General features: G+C 40.7%; 1 protein-coding gene across 1 annotated transcript; it reads left to right on the top strand.

Annotated features, from left to right (window-relative positions):
- Positions 1-2681: 2681 nt before the first annotated feature.
- On the top strand, positions 2682-19016 carry GPNMB (glycoprotein nmb; the record flags this gene model as incomplete). The annotated part of the gene is made up of 11 exons (XM_082309721.1): positions 2682-2751; positions 7724-7873; positions 8593-8736; positions 10036-10215; positions 11312-11470; positions 11940-12248; positions 13452-13574; positions 14287-14389; positions 15284-15492; positions 17938-18025; positions 18863-19016. 11 exons carry the CDS (start codon positions 2682-2684, stop codon positions 19014-19016), a joined length of 1689 nt encoding a protein of 562 aa, XP_082165847.1.

Here is a 19016-nt window from a genome sequence, read left to right as displayed (position 1 = left end):
CCCACCCACTTCTTTGTCAGATTAAGCCCTAAATCTCTCTGAATGTGTGTTTCTTTGCTAGGAGAATATTTAGGATATATTTTAAATCTTTTATCTTTCACAGCTGCACAATTCAGTTCAGTTGTTTCAACTCCAAAGCTGTTTCTCAGAGACCGAGAATAATAATGTAAAAACTATCAAGTTAATTTAAGATCTGGTGATGACCAACTAGTTTCAAGCAGCTCTTCGGTGTTTCAGATGGACTCATGTTCAGACATAGTCAGCTCCGGCTGGGACGCTTGGAGAAGTCAGCTCGGTTTTCAGATGGTCCCTTCAGTCTTCACTTCTACTTTTCGTTGGCTTTTTTATTCTTCTCTTCACTCCCTTTACATCTCTCTTCCTCCTAGCTCTTTCTTCCCTTCTCACGCGGCTTTCTCCTCTCCTCTTTTCTTGCTAACACTGTTGGCTGCAGCCGTACCACAAGCAGATCCAAACTTTTTCTGTGTCAGGAATGTGTAGTCTAAGGCCCAAGAGCTGAGGAGGGAGAACACGGAGGACCGGAGCGTCACAGTATGGCCACCTTTTAGTCATTACCCCAGGCCTGGTGGGTTTGGATTCCTCTAACCGCAGGCCTGATCCTCAGTGCCCCTGAAGTCTATTTACAACGTGTTTAATAATTTCCACCAGCTGGCCCTTATTGAGAGTGTCACTCAATATTTATGTAACAATTTCATGTATCAAATAACATGGCAAAAAGACTCCGTCCTAACCAACTTTATTGTTTTTAGGCTGATGATAAATTTTTGTTTTTAATTAACAGGCATTTGTTGTCAGCAGTTTTCCTCTGGAGGTTCTCAAAACCCTGTTGGGAACGAGCGTTCAAACCTCCTTTCTCCCTAGCAGACTTTGGATCAGGCCCCCAGTGCTGAAACACAGTGTTTGAAGGTCACTTTTAACTTGTAGGATCAACAACCTGGAAACAAAAGAGTGCAATTAAAGTTAATGCCCCACATGGTTTAAAAAAGATAATTGTGAACTGCTTCGAAACCTGACATTTCAACTGGGAATGTAGCTGATTTAGTAACAACAAAAAAGCAACAATCACATGAGGACGCTGCAGTCATATGATTTTTTTGCATAGTCAGTCACAGCTTTGACTTTGATTTATGCTCCCTCTCCTTTCTGCCAGATAATGAGGGCTTAGTTTAAACAAGCCTGGTATCCCTAAGGCTGTTGCCTTCACCCTTTTCCTTGGCTGGCAGGAGCGGGGGCTGGCTCCAGCCAGGAGGGTGCTGAAGCACGGAGTCTACATATGCAAGATGCACAGGACTGGACATCAGAGCCTGCGTTACTGAGAGCAGTGCTGGCTGGGGCACTCCTGATAGTGACAGTAACTTACACAGCTAATAGAAAATGCTAGAAAAATGGAAGAAATTAAGAACAAATAAAAAACAATAAAAATAATAAGCAGTCATAGTTCTAAAATCTCCTTCCATTGGGCAATTTCTTCATTCTGTTGACAGTGCCTTGGACTTAGAGACTTCACCTGCCCTGCCCAAAACAAAACTGCTTTAGTGTTGCCCAACTTGCTGGTTTCTGGCTAGCCAGTGTCTCACTTGCCAGTGCTATACTTTGGGATCACTGAAACCACCAGTGAACTCCTGTCTTGAGGACCATACTTGCTTCTACACCGTGTTATCTCACCAAAGCTTGTTCCTTGCTGCAAACAAAAGCAAGAAGCTTCACAAGGCTGCCAGGGCTGCAACGAAATTCAGTTGCTGCACTGCCTGCAGAAGAAAACCTGGGCTGGTGAAGCATGTTGAACCTGAATTTGAACCACTAAGTGCAGTGTTTGCCCATCTGCCTGTGTTACCCAACTCTTCTTGAGCCATTGGTTATACCTCATTATTAGGTTGGGCAGCAAAATAAGTCTATTTTTCCTTTATCTCTGCACACCATGAAGTAGATACAGTGAAGTACTTGTCTGGGTGTAGGTCATGGTAACTTGTGAGCTAGGTATTGACTGGCCATCACTACATATGGTCTGTGATCGCACCTCTAACCATGGGAGTGTCGTGTTGTACAACTGTGGATGGAAGGTATACATGTGTGCCCACTAAATGTTTAAATAATGTTTTCCATAACAATCAACTCTGATCAGTAGCCAAGTCCAAGGATGTGTTAGAATTAGCCAGTCTCCATTTAGTTTAGAGTTGTTGCCCAGTATGTGGGGAGAGACACACGGTTAAGTAGTGATGGGTCCATCAAATGCAGTGAGCTGTTGCAGTAATACTTGCAAATCAGGCTGGGGCAAAAGTTAATTTGGATTTCTGGAAATAAACATCCCTAATTTAAAAACAAATTAAGTACAAAAATTGATCATAGTGCAAAACTAGTATAAAAATGCCTGCGAGGTAAATGGTGTGGCTCTAAACAGGTCTCTCAGAAATCCCAGGGAATGCTGAAAGCAAAGGGAGTGAGTCATAAGCACATGAGCTGAAAGAAGCTGAAGACAAAATCATGCATCTCTGCTTAATTCCATCACATGATGAGTCCTGGGGCCCTTCATTTAATTGGAGAGCAGAGCAGCGGAGAAACTTCATTCTCACTTCTCAGTGGGGACCAGAGGAGTTACCGTGTGCAGGCACCGGGCGCTCCCTGCTCCTCTGCGTGCGCTGAGCCGAGGCAGGGTCTCCAGCACCATGAGCGGTATTCGCCGCCACCTCGGATTCCTGCTCCTGGCCGAAGCAGTGCTGTGTGCTGCTGCCACACGTGAGTGCTTCCTTCACCCCGTCCTCTCTCCTGCCTCCGTGGGCTCGATGTCCTGAGCTAGTGCGGTAAAAATGGCGCTCCTTGCATGTGCAGCGGTTGCTTGTGCTTGGGAACCGGTGGGTGACAGCTAGCTCCACCTCAGGGCTGCCGGGCTCCGGGTAAAAATGTCACCTGAGCTGGAGCAATATGCCAAGAGCTGTTCAGTTATCTATTCCCTGCACTCCACAGATACACAGAGCTGACCGGAGCTAAGCCTTGGCTCATTTCAAGAAATTTCTAATAATATTTCCCCAGCTCAAGCGTGGCTAAAAAGGCAAATGCAGAATGGACTTCTCCCAGTTTGCTCAGCTCAGCTGTGGCTGGGAGAGGCCAGGTCAGAGGCAGTGCTCCCCGACGGGACACCCAGACCTGCGGATCCCCAACCTCAGGGAGCCCAGTCAAGGCATTAGATCCTCAAGCCACGGCTGGCAGGCACTGAGCTGGTCCTCTGCTTCTTTCTGGGCTCCTAGGTTGACTCCAGTCTTAGGTTGACTCCCTGAGCTCAGGGCTGGGAACCCAGAAATGGGATTTTAGGCTCAAATTCCAGAATCCACAGTAAGGAAACTGAAGACCTTAAAAGCTGAGGTCCAGCTGAGCATCTAACTAGCCTTGGACCTATCTCCAATGGGAAACAGTAACAGATGTGTAACAGGGCAAGTGTATACTGGTATTCACTCAGGACACTTTCTCAGCCTCTGATGATTTATAGCACCAGAACTGCCTCTGTCAGATGCAGAGTCATTGTATTTAACAGTTTTTACTGGACTTTTCTTCTATCCGTTCATGCACTTGGGTTTTGATTGCAACCTGTGTACATTTTTGGCACACACAACATCCTGCCAGCAAGAACTTTCACACCTTAACTGTGCCTTACATGAAGAAATATCTTTTCTGTGCGTAGAACCTGTAACCTGCCGGTTTCATTTAATTCTCCTTAACTTTTGTACTTTCAGAAATAGTGACAAATTGCTTCTTCTTCCATGCTGTTTGTGATTCTGTTCTTATATTCTGCTCTGTCACCTCTTCTCCAGGCTCAAGACACAGTCTATTTAGCTGTTCCTCATATGGAAACAATTATATCCCTTTGTAGCATCCTCGCCACCTTTCTCTGTATTTTTTCAGTTCTCTTATACCCTGCTTGAGCTGCGAAGGACAGAGCAGCATACAGTGTTCAAGCCATGAACGCGCATGGAATTATACAATGCTGTGATGACATTTTCATCTTCATTCTCTCTCTAGCCTTTTCCTAGTTTTTCAACTACCAATGAGCACTGCATTCAAAACCGTAAAGCTATGAGATCTCATTTCTGAGTGGCAATAGCTAGTTTAGAGCCCCTCGTTCTGTAACTAAAGTTACATTTAACTATACTGAATTTCATATAGTTTTATTCTTGGAGTCGTCGAGTCTCGTACAGTCCTCCCCTCTACTACTTTATGACACTGTCTTCAGCTGATTAAAGAACTTTACTGTTTACCTGTTCTCCAGATTATGAACATTTTAAATTATTTCAACAATTGAGAAAACTGGCCACTTATTCATAACTTTTGGTTCATATATCCTAGCCAATTATTTATCCACGTGAAATCCTTTATTCTTATCCCACGGTAACTTAGTTCTTTTATGTGCCTTTAGCGAGGGACCTCATGAAATGCCGTCTGAAACTGAAGCAGACTATAACAAGCAGGTCAGCCTTGTTCCCATGCTCTCTGGCTCCCTCAGCGAAACTCGAATATATTTGTGAGGAATGCAGTCATTTTACGGCGTATCATATTAATCCACTGTATCTGCTAATTCTGTTCTTCACTGCTGTTTCTACCAGCTTCTCCGATTTGAGCCTCAGACTTCTTGTAATCCTCTAAATCTTCCCTGGAAGTGTTTTTAAAAACTGTCATCACATTTGCCAACTTTTGTTTCTCGGCCACTGAAGCAGTTTTTAAGCAAGATGTTACATGCTATGGTTAATAGCTCATTTATTTCACTCTTGAATAACTACCAGACTTTTTGAGCCACCCAATCTAGACAACTTCTTCATGTTGTTGATTTGTTCTATAATTATTTTTTTTCGTGCCAACACTTCATTTTGAGAGAGGTTCTCCATCATTGTAAAGGAAAATTCTAGCACAGAAACCTCTTATGCTCCTCCTTTGTGAACGAAAATGTAAACTAATGTATTTGACTTTCATCCTTTATCTTCCCTGAATGCTTCTTTTATATCTACATCATCTTTTGGCCCCACAGACTTTCTGGCAAGATTTCCACTACTTTTGTATTTGAAAAAAATATTAATTAGTAGTTTTTATGTTTTTGCAAGTTGTTCCTCAAATTCTTTTTTGCCTTGCTTTATCATGTTTCCACATGTAACTTGAGAGAGTTTACACTATTTTCTGTCTTCTTAGCCTGGCCATAACACCAGCCTTTTTACTTCTAATACACTTTCATCCTCTTTAGCTGGGTCATCTTTTTATTGCTGTTGTTCTAACATTGGCTTTCATTCTCTCTTTCATGGCTAACACACTATCACAGAAAATGCTGAACTTCTTGTCTTTGCTACATTTTTCACCAAAATGAAAACCAGAATGAGAAAGAAGAAAGTCAATCAGAGTATAAGAGCTTTTCTCCTATGATCACCTCACTAAAACTATTACACTAATCACTTCCTTGGAGTGTAGTATTACTTTGTGTATTTTGAACTGAATTGCTCTAATTTTGGTTATGATCAACATCTGTTCTTGAGTGTTTTTCATTGTTAAAGAAGAAATACATTAAAGCTTTTTGTTCCTTTAAATTCAGCAACTGAAAATCTTCAGTGCCATGTGTTAGAGAAACTAGTGCTGAAGTCTCTGCTCATCTGAAAAAATGTCTTTGTCTTGTCCTGAAGCTTGTGAAATGTTTTATGTTCGATTGAAATAAACAAAGCACATCAGGGAAGCACAGAAATGCCTAAGGAGCTTGTGATTTAGAAGCAGTGACCACAGCTATTACCAAAGCTGGACAAGAAAATAACTTCTGAATTCAAGGATTGTTATTGAAAATTCAAAATTAAAAGCATTTATAAAGTTAAAAGTGCTCCAGCTCTTTTTGATGAATTGAGCATTTGGGGGAAAAAAAATGACTGAAATGTTTTGATCTGACAAAACCAAAACATCTTTATTCAGTAAATAATTTTTAGATAAAGTCAAAGACAATGGGAAAAAGAAATTAGGAAAAATCCCTAGCCACTTACTTTCAAATAAGACGGCACATTAATTTAATGACCTAAAACGTAATTGAACTCGATAAGCTTCTGAAAAATACTTTTATAGTTGCTAATCTGTTTTTTTTCCTGAGAAAAGTTTCTGAAGGACAACATTACCCAACTCTTCTTCTGACCAAGACTGAAAACAATACAGCATGTGATATGGGTCATTAAGTAAATACCAGTCATGATGTTATGCTTTGCTCACATCAAAATATATTAAATCTGCAGGAAAGACTTGATTCAAGTGATTTAAGTGAGACCGTGGGGAGCTCCTGTAGGGCAAAACACTGTGGGAGACTATGTCTCTGAGTGCAAAATCTGTTCGTCCTCAAGGCTGGGGAGAGAGCTACCGGCATCAGTTCAGAGTGACCATTGAGATGGGACTGGCCACGGGAAGTCCTTCCTGCCCAGCAGAAATCTCACTAAGCAATAAAACATCAAGAGAAAACAGCTCCTGCCTCTTTTTCAGTGCTGTTTCTCTGGTTCTCCCTTGCAGTAAAATTAGGAGTCACATGCCCATAAAGACCGTGCTTAGACTGGCTACACCTGCTCTGTGCCTTTTCCAAAACCCGGAGAAATTCCAGCACAGCCAGTTACGTTACAGCGCACAGGGCCATTCTTGCCCTTCTTACAGGTCTCTGCATTTTCCTTGAAGTCATCCAGCTCTTTGTTGCGCTTGGATATAAATCTCAGAGGCATTCAGCATCAGCTACCTTTAAAATAAAGCCATGAAAAGCAGAAATCCTAACTCCCTTGATGTTGTGACAGAATGGCATGCCCAGCAGTTACCTGATTAACATGGCAGAATTGTTTAAAGCCCCCAGGCTTTAATGGAACTCTGCCTACGAGCCTACTTTTACAAACATATTTTTATGGCATCCTACAGCGGTTGACATGTTTCTACACGTTACTTGGATATTTACTTTGCTTTTCATTATGTGTGCTTTGTGACAGAAAGAGAGATCCTAGAAGGCCTGGGAAAAGTTTGAGCCCATCATTTGTAGTAATATGAGAAGAAAGAGGTTATTAAAGTTATTTAATATCTGAGCCATTTTAAAGTAATAGACATGAAGCTAGTATGTTTTTGTTGTTGTATTATAAACACATTGAATTTACTATTCAGCTCTAAATTTCCTTTTCTGGAAATACCAGCTTCTGTTACAGTTTGTTCCACCCCTCCTACCCAAACCACCAGCCAGCTCACCAAAGAAGCTTCACTGGGTCAAAATTAATTCCTGGCATAACTTCCACTGGAGCACAACTCAGACACAGAGTGAATTTACCCTGTTAGCCTTTTACTCATAAATTTATTACCGAGCAAACACAAAGCAGTCAGCAATCAAGCAACCTCTGTACAACTAGCCTGATATTGTTGCAGGGTTATGTCCATTCATACAAACAATTGCTCTGGTATAGTGAAAATGTGGTAGGCCTTTATATTCTTTCTCTGGAAAGCTTGCAATAGTGCAACTAGAAAAATGTCGGTCTGTCAGTGGTGGAATTGTCTTTATGTTGGTCATAGTTGATGTGTTTATAGCTGCAATGATAAAATTCCATAACTTCCTACTGGTGAAGAGTTTTCTAATCAGTATAAGACTATAGCTGTAATAAGAAGGCTGTTCAGGACAAGAGCAATGTCTTTATAGGGTGGTAGGGAAAATGCTATTACATTGCATGTTTGTTTTTCTCTCCAGGGTTTCAAGATGTGCTGAGCAATGGAAGAACTTCTCCTGTCACATCCTACAAGAAGCTACAAGGCTGGGCTAGTGATCAAAATACATGGAACGAAAAGCTTTACCCTTTCTGGGAAGAAGGAGATCCCAGATGGAAGGACTGCTGGAAAGGTGATTGCACATAGGCATTTCAAAGACACTGAGAAAATTGGCCAGAAAATCCACCTCATTGAAGAGTGCAGGTGCTATAGTGCTTTTTCATAGGTGCAATATTCACCACCACTGCAAGAAAGAGCAAATTTGAGATGATTGGCTTTGATACCATTCGTAGTATGTGGTCTGAGGAAGCAGAACAGTGAGTTGTTACAGTAAATGCTTTCCCATAACTCACAGTCTCAGACATTAATACTTATTAAGCAGTACTGATGACCGGGGCTCTAGGACAATCCATTATTTGAAACATGCCCTAGAGGACAGGTAGCTTCAACTGCTACCTCAGTAGGGCACTGCGGGCTTCAGTTTGACAACTTCGGTGAAGACCCTGTTTATTATCACCTGGTCTGAGCTGAAGTCTAAAGGCTGTATCCCTGGGGAGAAACAAAAATATTCTCCTTTGGAATATATTGACCCCTATGGGCAAAAATCCCATATTCTTAGCTCTAAGAAGGAAATGAATGACAGACCAGTAAGTGATGTGGGGGGATACGATGAGTTCCTCTGATTGTTTTCAGTTGGGGTTTTGATAACAGTGCAAGTGACTTAGGAGCACAAAACCCCTTGGAAACAGAGGAATCAATAAAGCATTTCTAATATAAATAGTGCACAGTTGAAGGTAGCTGCTGCTCTGATGCATCCTTTACTGCAGCGAAGACCAATTTTCTTTTCTACAGGCGGAAGGGTGACAGCCAAATTGGACACTGATAGCCCAGCACTGGTAGGATCCAATGTGACCTTTGTTGTGACTCTCCAGTTTCCCAAGTGCCAGAAAGAAGATATTGATGGCAACATAATATACAAGAGAAACTGTACCCAGGGTAGGTAACGCACTGTACGCAAGTCTGACTATGGTGCTGGTGTGAACATGCCATGAATCTTTGAAAACATCAGAGGCGCACCCTATGAACAACAGCCATGTTGCTTTTAGCTGATAACTACACTCGTGTCTAACCAGCCTCTTTCCTCAGAAGATCACTGTGGTATTTTTACTGTTCTGTACCCACTATATATAATGGCCAGGTAATTTAATTTAAGATTTGCCTTCACTATAAAATTGCCTTCCCAAAACAGTGACGTTAATTTGGCTTCCTCACAAAACTGTTACTGCTTTTCAGCTCAGTCACAAGGTTGCACAGTCACACTGTTTTCTTCCAAATTTAAAAAGCTGTCTATTTATAAAATCGAGATTTTTTTTTTTCAATTAGGAATTGTAGAACTCACTAACCATCATCTGCATCTTGAAAAACCTTCAAGAAAGACTATATCTCATATTCCCAACTTTTAAGAATTAAAAACAAACAGGAAAATAAATAATTTAAAAATCAAGCAGTCTTTTCATCAGAGAATCCCCTTTTTTATCCTATTTACTGTTACACGGCGCAAAAAACCTATCATAATTCCAATGTTTGAAGCTGCCAGATCTAGAGCGAAACAGACTGTTGTACCTTTCTTCCTCTGAATTCATAAATGTTCAACAAATTTTTTTACTGATCAAACTAATTTTCATTTCAAGGCATATCAGCAAATTTTTTGTCAGCCTGAGTTCTACTTTTTGACTGTCTAATGTTTTGTTAACTGCTGATATCCATTCTCTACTTAATATCTGTTGTGCTGTTTGGGGAAGGAAACTGTCTTTTTGTTATTCAGAAAGGAACTGAAATTCATGTCTAAGTTATTTAAAGGTGCCATAGAAAACTTTTCTGACAAAACAAACTAAGTCACTTCCTCACAGTGCTTCCACGGCTGCTATTTCTACTTAAAACTTTAGATTCTGCTTGCCAAATATTCAGGTAGCCCCATTAACTCCAGTGAAACAGTAGAGTCCTGTGTAGTCAACAGCAAGTTTTAGGCAAGCAATTTTAAATTCTGTCTGGCCCATGAGACAGTAAAATTTTTTAAGCTTCTAAATAAAACAATGCCAAGCCAAAATAATTCAGTGTTTACATTAAAAACCAAACAAAGCACAATCTTGGAAAAAACGAATGTCAGTCTAAAAATACCCCTTAACCTGTTGTTTAAGTGGAATAACTGCTGTAACCTGGTGTGTCTGCCTCCTGTTTCCTGACTTTCTGCACATTTCTCAGTTGACTGGGAACATGTCCTATTTCTACACTTAGATCCTCCAGCTTCCCAGGATCAGCAAGTCTATATCTACAACTGGAATGAATGGATTGACAACTGTGGCTGGGAAAACTGTACAAGCAACCACAGCCATAATGTATTCCCAGATGGGAGACCTTTCCCTCATTATCCTGGCCGGAGGAGAAGGAACTTTGTCTACGTGTTTCACACATTAGGTTAGTACTGCAACGCGTCCCTTCATTTGGCTGACGCTACAAAGCTTATATTCACTCTGTACACTAACTCATTTGTCGAGTATGTTTTAATAAAAGTCCTTTAAAAAGGATTCCATGCTTTTGAGTGGAGATCCCAAATTCTTTCCCCACTTTCCAGAGAGGCCATCAACTGCTCAGTCTGGAAATCATGGATTACCAGGAAATTCTCTTTAAATCTGCATTCACAGTACTACCACTGAAGAAAATTAATTTCCTTGCAGTAGTACTCAGGATCCTTTTCTAGGAAAACAGAGGATCCGAGCAGGTCAGTCAGATGATTTGTTGACTGCTCACTGCCACTTCGGATTCTTAAATTTAAGAGAGACCATTGCGCTGTATATCTTCAGATCAGTTTAATGGTGCAGCACTTCTTGCCTCTGGGGACGTGAAAACTGCCACTGACTGTATGGTACTGATCTCGTCACAGATGCTGATTTTCAGTGTTTCAGCTCCCGAGTATGTAACGGTTGGGCTATTCCTGACATAGGATACAAAGATTTAGTATGTAGCTAAAGTTAGCTTGGCTAAATCGGTATTACCATCAGTATCAGCATGAGTTATAATAATAATGTCCCAAATTTTACGCAGAGGTGATACTATTTACCTACCTCGATCAGCTGTTACAAATAAGCAAATGTATACAAAGGGCTCTAGGGTATGAAGCAAGAGGTATTATATCGTCTTGCTACACTGAAAGCATACAAACACAAGATCACTTAAAAAGCTTAAGAGGCAACACCATCCACTACATAACCCTAATGGTTCAATGTAATGTAATTGCTTTGGAAAGATGTAGATGCCTTGGCAAATTTTTCTTAGATTAGTGAAATTTGGGACATCTTTCTGACACCTTCAAAAAAACATAAAAATAATGGGAGTAAACACATTGTAAAAGTATTCAGTCCTCCAAAAACTCCTGCCAGATAACTGAAAGACAATTCTAAACTATCTATTTTTATTTAGACAATCCAAGATTCACAGAGATATTGCTTCTCTTAAAACAACTTGTAGCTAGGCTGAAGGGGAAAATATATTATAAGTTCATGTTCTGTTTCAGGTCAGTACCACCAAACAACTGGACGATCTTCAGCCCGCTTTTCAGTCAACACAGCAAATATCACTCTTGGCAAACACACGATGGCAGTATCCATTTACAGGAGAGGGCACCCAGCATATGTTCCAATTGCAAGAGCAAGTGCCACTTACGTTGTAACAGGTGAGCGTGCTGGAATAAACTGTAGTCAAATACTCGGGGTATTTGTTGTTCAGGTGTTAAAAGAATTCAGCATAAGCACCATCTGGCACAAAAAGAAGACATTGGCCTGAGAAAGGTTTTTAATATGAATGTGGAATCTCTGGTAAATTGCCTTGAGTAATGTAATCTACCTTTGTATCTAGCTCAGTTGTCACACCTCTGCTTTGTAATGAAAAATGATTTACAAGAGGAAATGCAATCTTCCACAGATGCCTCTGATTCCTCATTTGTTCCCATACTTTTCTGGGTAACTGTTTCTTACTGACATTCACTCCTCAGATCAGTAAATCAAATTAAAGCAGAAAACCGTGTTAAAGATATTAATGTCTCACATTCTGACTGTTGCTGTTCGGGGACTTTGGAGCTGTTTGTTGTTTACAGCCAAGTATGTATGCTTTATTTATTTACTTCTTTTTTTTTCCCCTTCCAGACAAAATTCCAATATTTGTGAGTATGTTCCAAAAACATGACCGCAACATCTCAGACTCCATTTTTATCAAAGACTCACCAATCACATTTGATGTGAAGATCCATGATCCCAGCTACTATCTTAATAATTCTGCCATCTCCTACAAGTGGAACTTTGGAGATGGAAGTGGCTTATTTGTAGCCAGCGGTTCCTCTACATCTCACACCTATACTCTGCAAGGAAACTTCACTCTGAATTTAACTGTCCAAGCCATTATACCCGTACCTTGCACGCCAGTAACACCCACTGCACCACTCCCCACCTCAGCAGGTAAGTTTATCAAACAGCAGTGATATTAGAAGCTATGCTAAAACTCTAAATTGTGATATTTTAAGTTCATATCTTTAGAAGTTTTACTGTTATCGATGAAAGAGCTGCAAAGCGCTGCAAACCCTCTATAAATTGGTTTAGAAACAGAGTCAATAAGCACAATCTCTTCTATGATTCTATGGTAGGGATCACTTACACATTTAACACATTACACATCCAGTTCTACCACCACACTGACAGCACACAGAGGTCTTCAGGTGGACATGCAGTACATATAAATTTGTTTTTATACCCTCTACCACACCAGTTCAAGTGGTTTTAGCCCTGCCTACTCAGGGTCATCTTCTGAGGTAAGATGTATATTTTAAGTGAGAAAAAGGTATTTCAGAACACTCTTATAGCCAGTTCCTTTCTGGTTTGCATTAACTTCCACACAAAATTAAATGAGATTGGATTGAACTAGAAAAAACTTTCTCGTATTCCAAAATACGGGATTTCCACATGGCATTAACCCAGAATGGCTTTTCCACTTTAAATTTATGCACTATCATATTTCAGAATAACTTTCATTATGTTCAGCATTGGTTTATCATCTCAGAGGGTTTTAAGGTTTGCAAAAGGCCTGCAGTTTAAGCCTGGGTACTTATAATACTGCTACTATTAAATTGTAAATGTGGCTATATTTTTCAAATTTCAGAATTTTAATATGTGCTTTTACCAAAATGTTGAGTGAGAATGAAAAATGAAAGGAAAGATGTAATTTTCACCACTTCCCCTCTTCATTTTTCCACTAGCTGTAATGTAGAGCAATGGGAAAATACCTGCTTTTAAAGAGAGCATTTTAAACCTTTTATTGGCCTTTGGATTTCTTCTATAATTGATTTGCAAATTTTAAAGAAGTGTTTCATTATATCAAACCTTGCAGTCTCACTTTTATTTCACAAAGATGGGTGACTAGCAAAGTGGCTTTTAGAGTGAGGCTATCCAGGCCACTCCAGGGTTCTACAACTGGGCTTGTGTGTTTTCTTTAAGGCTTATTACCATGATCCCATACAGAAACATACATGACTGCACAGCTGCAAACCAAAGTCATTAATGACCTATGTAATGAATGCAGTTGAAACATATGGCCATGTTCAGGATACCTCTAAGCAGAACTCGTTCTAAAGCTGCGGATCTATTCTTTCTCCCTCAACTCAACAGTAATGACTGAAGCATCTTCTAATTCAGACTCTTCTACCACTGTCGAGTCCATGGAAGATAATCCTGATGGAGGCTGCCATATTTACAGAAATGGATACTACAGAACTGGTATCTCTATCGTAGGTAAGGATGTGGGTCAACACCTGAATGGAGGAATGAGGTTAATAATGTACAACAATGTATGGTAGAGATAACGTTTATTTAGGCTCCCTTTTATCAAATACGCGAGACCCACAATAAGAGCCTTCTCTTGGACCTAGCTGACATTTTTAAAGATTAACGTACAGACAGCTAACTGGCTAACTTTGGTTTCTTTACGCGCTCTGCCAGGACCTAGCGGCAGAGGTTATGGCCCCTTGGTTTCAGACACGTGAGGCTGGGCCTTGATCTGGATGCCTGCTGATGGCTGCCCCCATGCTACATGTGGTGTTTCCAGGCACTTGGACTGGAAAATGGCTGGTGGGGATGTGCACCATATCACTACTTTCTATATCATCAGCTTCTGAACCTGCCACACTGGAAGCATACTGGCCTGGGGCGATCACGTAAGGTTGAACTGACCTTGGCATGCGCAGAAGTCATGGGTAGTGGGACCAGGAAGTGATTCAGTAAAATAAATAAGTAAATAATAATAACAATGGAAAAATAAAGCAGAGCAGAAAGGAGCAGCCTCACAGGGAAAGCACTGGAAAATTTCTCAGCTTTCAAACCCTTCAAGAGGAGGTTATGGAAAACAAGACCTGAACTGAGCATCAGCCAGACACTTGAGGTTCTGTACACACAGACTTCAGAGCTTGTCATGTGTCCTGCCATTGACATCTGTTTCCTCTCCCAGAGGGAATCCTTGAGGTAAATATTATTCAGATGATGAGCATCCAGATGACAGAAAGTCAAGCTGAAAACTCACTGGTTGACTTTGTTGTTACCTGCCAAGGGAGGTAAGTGTGTGAATGAAACTGTCAGTCTTCCCTCTTTAAAAATAATTAGGTGCTGGAACGCTGTCTGCACTTAGATGAGGCTGCATGAACAAAAGTTGGGAACTGCAGTGTTTCTATTTCTTGACTGGAACTAAAGATAACGCAAGTCTCATTTGTAAACTATGGCAACAGAGGTTACTGCCAGGCTCTCAGGATTCAGAGCAAATGTCAAACCTCAGTAAAAATAAGAGAACTAGATAGTGGGGAGAAACAATTCTATATTTTCCTGGCCAAGACAAGATTTCAGCACTTACTGTAAAATGGGAAGCAGTCTACTGGAATTGGAAGGAAATCCTTTCTTTTTGGCCATGATTTTTTGAGACATAGAGTAAATGGGTGTGTTCAAGCAATTTCTTGGATAGGAAAACATTACACTAATATTCCTAGCTCCTAGAAGGGGATTAAAGTTGAGAGGACTGAAAAGTACAAGAATCATCTTGGTAATGCAACTGAAAAACAATTAACCTCTCTTAAGTTAGCATTTACTTTTTGGCACATGATACTACATATAAGAATCTGCATTCCTTTCTTAATGATGTGTATTAAAGGTAACAGACCTTATAAGCTGATTTGAGCCAGGTAATTCTGTGACCACCATAAAATGTTAAATGATATGTAAAGCAAGCAGATATAATTATATAGTTTGTACATACGCATTTTATATAAAATCCACATGTATGTATAGGAATGTATAAAATATACATATAATGTGTTAATAAAACACTTCAATCACTATAGTGCTGCTGATTTCAGTAAACGGGCACCAGCATAAAACTGGGGGATCAGTGCAATGGGTTTGTGAACTGGGCTAACAGGACTCCACATGATGCAATGTGCTCTGTCTTCCCATCCCAGTCTCCCCACAGATGTCTGCACAGTAGTTTCTGACCCCACGTGCCAGGTGTCCAAGAGTGTGGTATGCGACCCCATCATCGTCACTGATGAATGCTTACTCACCATCAGGAGAGCTTTTGAGGAACCTGGAACATACTGTATAAACATCACCTTGGGGGATGACACAAGTCAAGCCCTTGCCAGTGCGCTGATTTCTGTAAATGGAGGAGGTGAGTCCACACAGAGCAGATGCGGGTCGTCTGTGAATTGCTTCTCCCTGTGCTCATTTCCCTGCCGGGGGGAAGACCACAGGAATTTATATGGGGTTTTTTTTATGCCTGGAGGCCTCAGCTGAGACTGCGCCAGCTTGTGTGAGAGTCCATGCAAAGATAAAGGGACGATTCTTTCCCTACAGGAATTTTAGATGTTAGAACTTGGTTTGATTTATGTTTATGATCCAGTGAGTACAGTAATTACACAAACCCTTCAGTATCACAGAATATGAACGGTTCTTAAGCCATAATGTATTTTTCCACAGAATAACTCTGTTGGGCAGAAAAGCAGGTGGAGGACATGCCAGCCAGCCTACTCCACACATGGAGAAATAGTAGAAACAGAGAGGAATTCAGCTCACTTGAGACAGAATCAAAGTCTGCAGCTGAGCTGGCCGCGCTGGGCCCTCTTTGTAGCCCATTGACCTTGACCAGGTTTCTATTTCTACATGAGGATAAGATGAATCAGGTTCTGGAAAGATCTGTGTAACATTCATTGACTACAGAGTCTTCCCAGGGTGACTATTTCAGAACAGGTTTACCTTTGGTTGGGTGAGTATCACTGTGTCTTGCTGATGGTTATCCAAGCAGTCTTTGACAGAACCAGGTATTAAACTCAGCCTCAGTCAGAAGTTGAAATGATCATGCTGTCTCTCTGCTCCCACTCCATTGGCCTCCTGACCTCCCACTGCAATGTCCTAGTGACTCTTCTGAACTCTTTAATTACTATCAGCCAAGCAACTGACCCTTTGCAGTCATTTGCCACAGTATTTTTGGCTGATTTTGTATAAATTTAGCTGTACCGAAATCAGTTCATGATGACTAAGACACAATGCCTGACCTGTAAGTGCATTCCAGCTCCTAAAGATGAAAGTAAGCATGCAGTAGGATTTTCCAAAACTGTATTCACAGAGGCTAACTTTAGCCCAACAAGGCTGGTGTTCCTAGGTTTCCTCCAGAGGGCAAAGCTAAGTTGTACTTTGGGGCTTCCACTATAATCAAAGCAGAATTAGGATCTAAGAGAGGTTGCTGCTTTGAGTCATCTTCTGGAGGAGCCCATCTAATGTTTGCAAACGTCTCTCATGTGCCACAATTTTCCATTCATTTCAAGAGAAGGCAAGTATTTATGAATTTCTGAAATTCCCATAATTTGGTGCCTGAGTATTTGGTGCCTGAATATTTGGTGCCTAAACATCTGGCCCTTGAAACTTGGCAGAACTGGGCCTGGGTTTTGTAGGCATCCACTCTTAACTTGCTCAAACTGCTGTTGAATGGGTTGCAACCCTGTGATTTTGACCCATCCCATCAGTATGTGTTGCTTTGCAAACTAGTCCGAGGACTTACCTTATTCATAAAGTAAGGTATATCTCTACAGTCTCAGCAAAAATATTGTGTAAACTAGGAACGAGGTCAAGCCTTCACAAACAACTGTATCAACAAACTGAGAAATATATGAGGCACATGTACCAAGTAAACCCCACTTTGATATCTTGATTTTCATAGACAGCAATTATAAATTAATAACTGGAAAGGTAAGCCAGCATGCACCTCTAGGTTACTTCATTGTATAAATACTATTGTTAATGGGAAGACCAAGAATGTGTCTCAGTGTCAGTAAACTCGATAAAGGTACAGCCTGTGGACCGGAAAATTAAGATATTTAACACAAATTTTAAAAAAATCCCTGTAATGATTTGGCTTCTTCCATCAGATACGATGGAATTAGGAGTAGATGTGGGTGAAATGGTTGATGGCAAACCAGAAGGCAGAGTTCAATGACAGACAGAGCCCAAAGTTAATTTCCCAGAATGAGCATGTTAGAAAAGCAGAGCCCTCAACTCTTGGATAAGGCAAACAAGCCTAAGTCCATCAATCTCTCAGCCACACGCTGCCATATTAGCATATGGGACTGCAACAAACAATAACATTTAAGAAACTCCTTTTTTATCCCCTTTCCTCTGGCCATCATCCCTAAGAGAAAGCTGAAGATGATTCTAACATTAAAGATTATAAAGAGACTGCATCTCTCATACTCTCAGTGTAAATGTTTCCCTAGCATAGCAATTGGCAAGGAGCAAATTAGCCTCACCTTGTCAGGTGCCAGCACGACCCTCCGTTCCCTTCCATGCTGGAAGGGCATCCATGTGTCTCAGGAGCATGGTTAATATGAGAGAACTGACAAAGCTCAACTCACACTCTGGTGGAACCAAGAATTAAACCGATTAGGATTTGAAAGCACCACCTCCTGCCAAAGTCACTGACCTCCAACACTTGGCATATTAGAAGTATTAAGTGTACTTCAGTCTCTACAGCAATCAAGTAAAAATGATGGGCTTTTTTAGAAAATCCACCTCACCGTAAAAATGTGGCTAACTTTTAATCAAACTGCTTTCTGAACTCTAGGATCATCATCAAGAACAACAGAAGGTGTCTTTATCTTCCTTGGTTTGTTGGCAGTGTTTGCCGCCATTGGGGCTTTTGTCCTTTACAAGTAAGTTGCTAGTTTCTAGGATTAAAAACAGTTCAAGGAACCGCCAAAAATATTAGTTTAAATTAACAAAACCAACAACTTAAATTTGCATTAGCTATATTTTTGTTTCTTTTTTATTGTTGTTCACAAATATTCTGGCAAATATTCAAGAAAAAGAGATTACTGGCTAAGCCACAAAACCATTGGAAAATATGCAAATGTTAAAGACTTTCATAGAAAATTACATTCTGTGCCCATAAGCACAAATAGTAATACTAGAAGGCCTGGGAACTGCATGTAAGCAGCAAGCAAACTCTAACTGCATGATGTGATTTACATACGCAGTAAAACCTAACAAACAGAAATTTAATTTAGCTCTAAAACTCTTACAAGAAGTGTTTGCGAATGACTGACAGATCAAGAATTAATCATCAAAATTCTTCATTAAATAATTGACAGATAAATTCTTTGGGAAAAAGGTGCTGGGCATGCAGGAAAGTAGTTAACAGGAGCACATGTTACTGCACTATTAGCTTGGATGTTTCTCATGAAACTCCAAGACTGCACCAAGACTCCTCTGAGTCAAGAGTATGCTCACCCTTCACAGTCAGCAGTGAGAAAGATACACCTTCACAGAGCAACGGTACGCCACTAAGCAACGGAGCCTTCTCATTAACCAGGCCTTAGTCACCACTACTGACCTATGGCTGTTAACCATTAGACGGGATTGAAGAGGGAAGGGCGGGAGAGAATATATGTTATGAATACATGATTAATTCTCTTACGCGCTGGTCGCATGCTAAATGTGGACTTTCATTTAAATGTCTTTCAGCAACTAACTGTGCACATTCCTTGCAGGCGATACAAGCAATACAAGCCGATTGAGAGAAGTGCAGGACGGGCAGAGAACCAGGAGGGACTAACTGCTTACTTCAGCAATTTCAAAGCAATTTTCTTCCCTAGTAGCACTGAGAGAAATCCTCTGCTGAAAAGCAAACCAGGCATTGTTTAA

This window comes from Platalea leucorodia (assembly GCF_965183815.1).
Source record: "Platalea leucorodia genome assembly, chromosome: 1".
In the NCBI taxonomy this organism is placed as follows: Eukaryota; Metazoa; Chordata; class Aves; order Pelecaniformes; family Threskiornithidae; genus Platalea; species Platalea leucorodia.
Note: the sequence above shows the minus strand (reverse complement) of the source record. Positions and strands in the feature narration are given on the sequence as shown.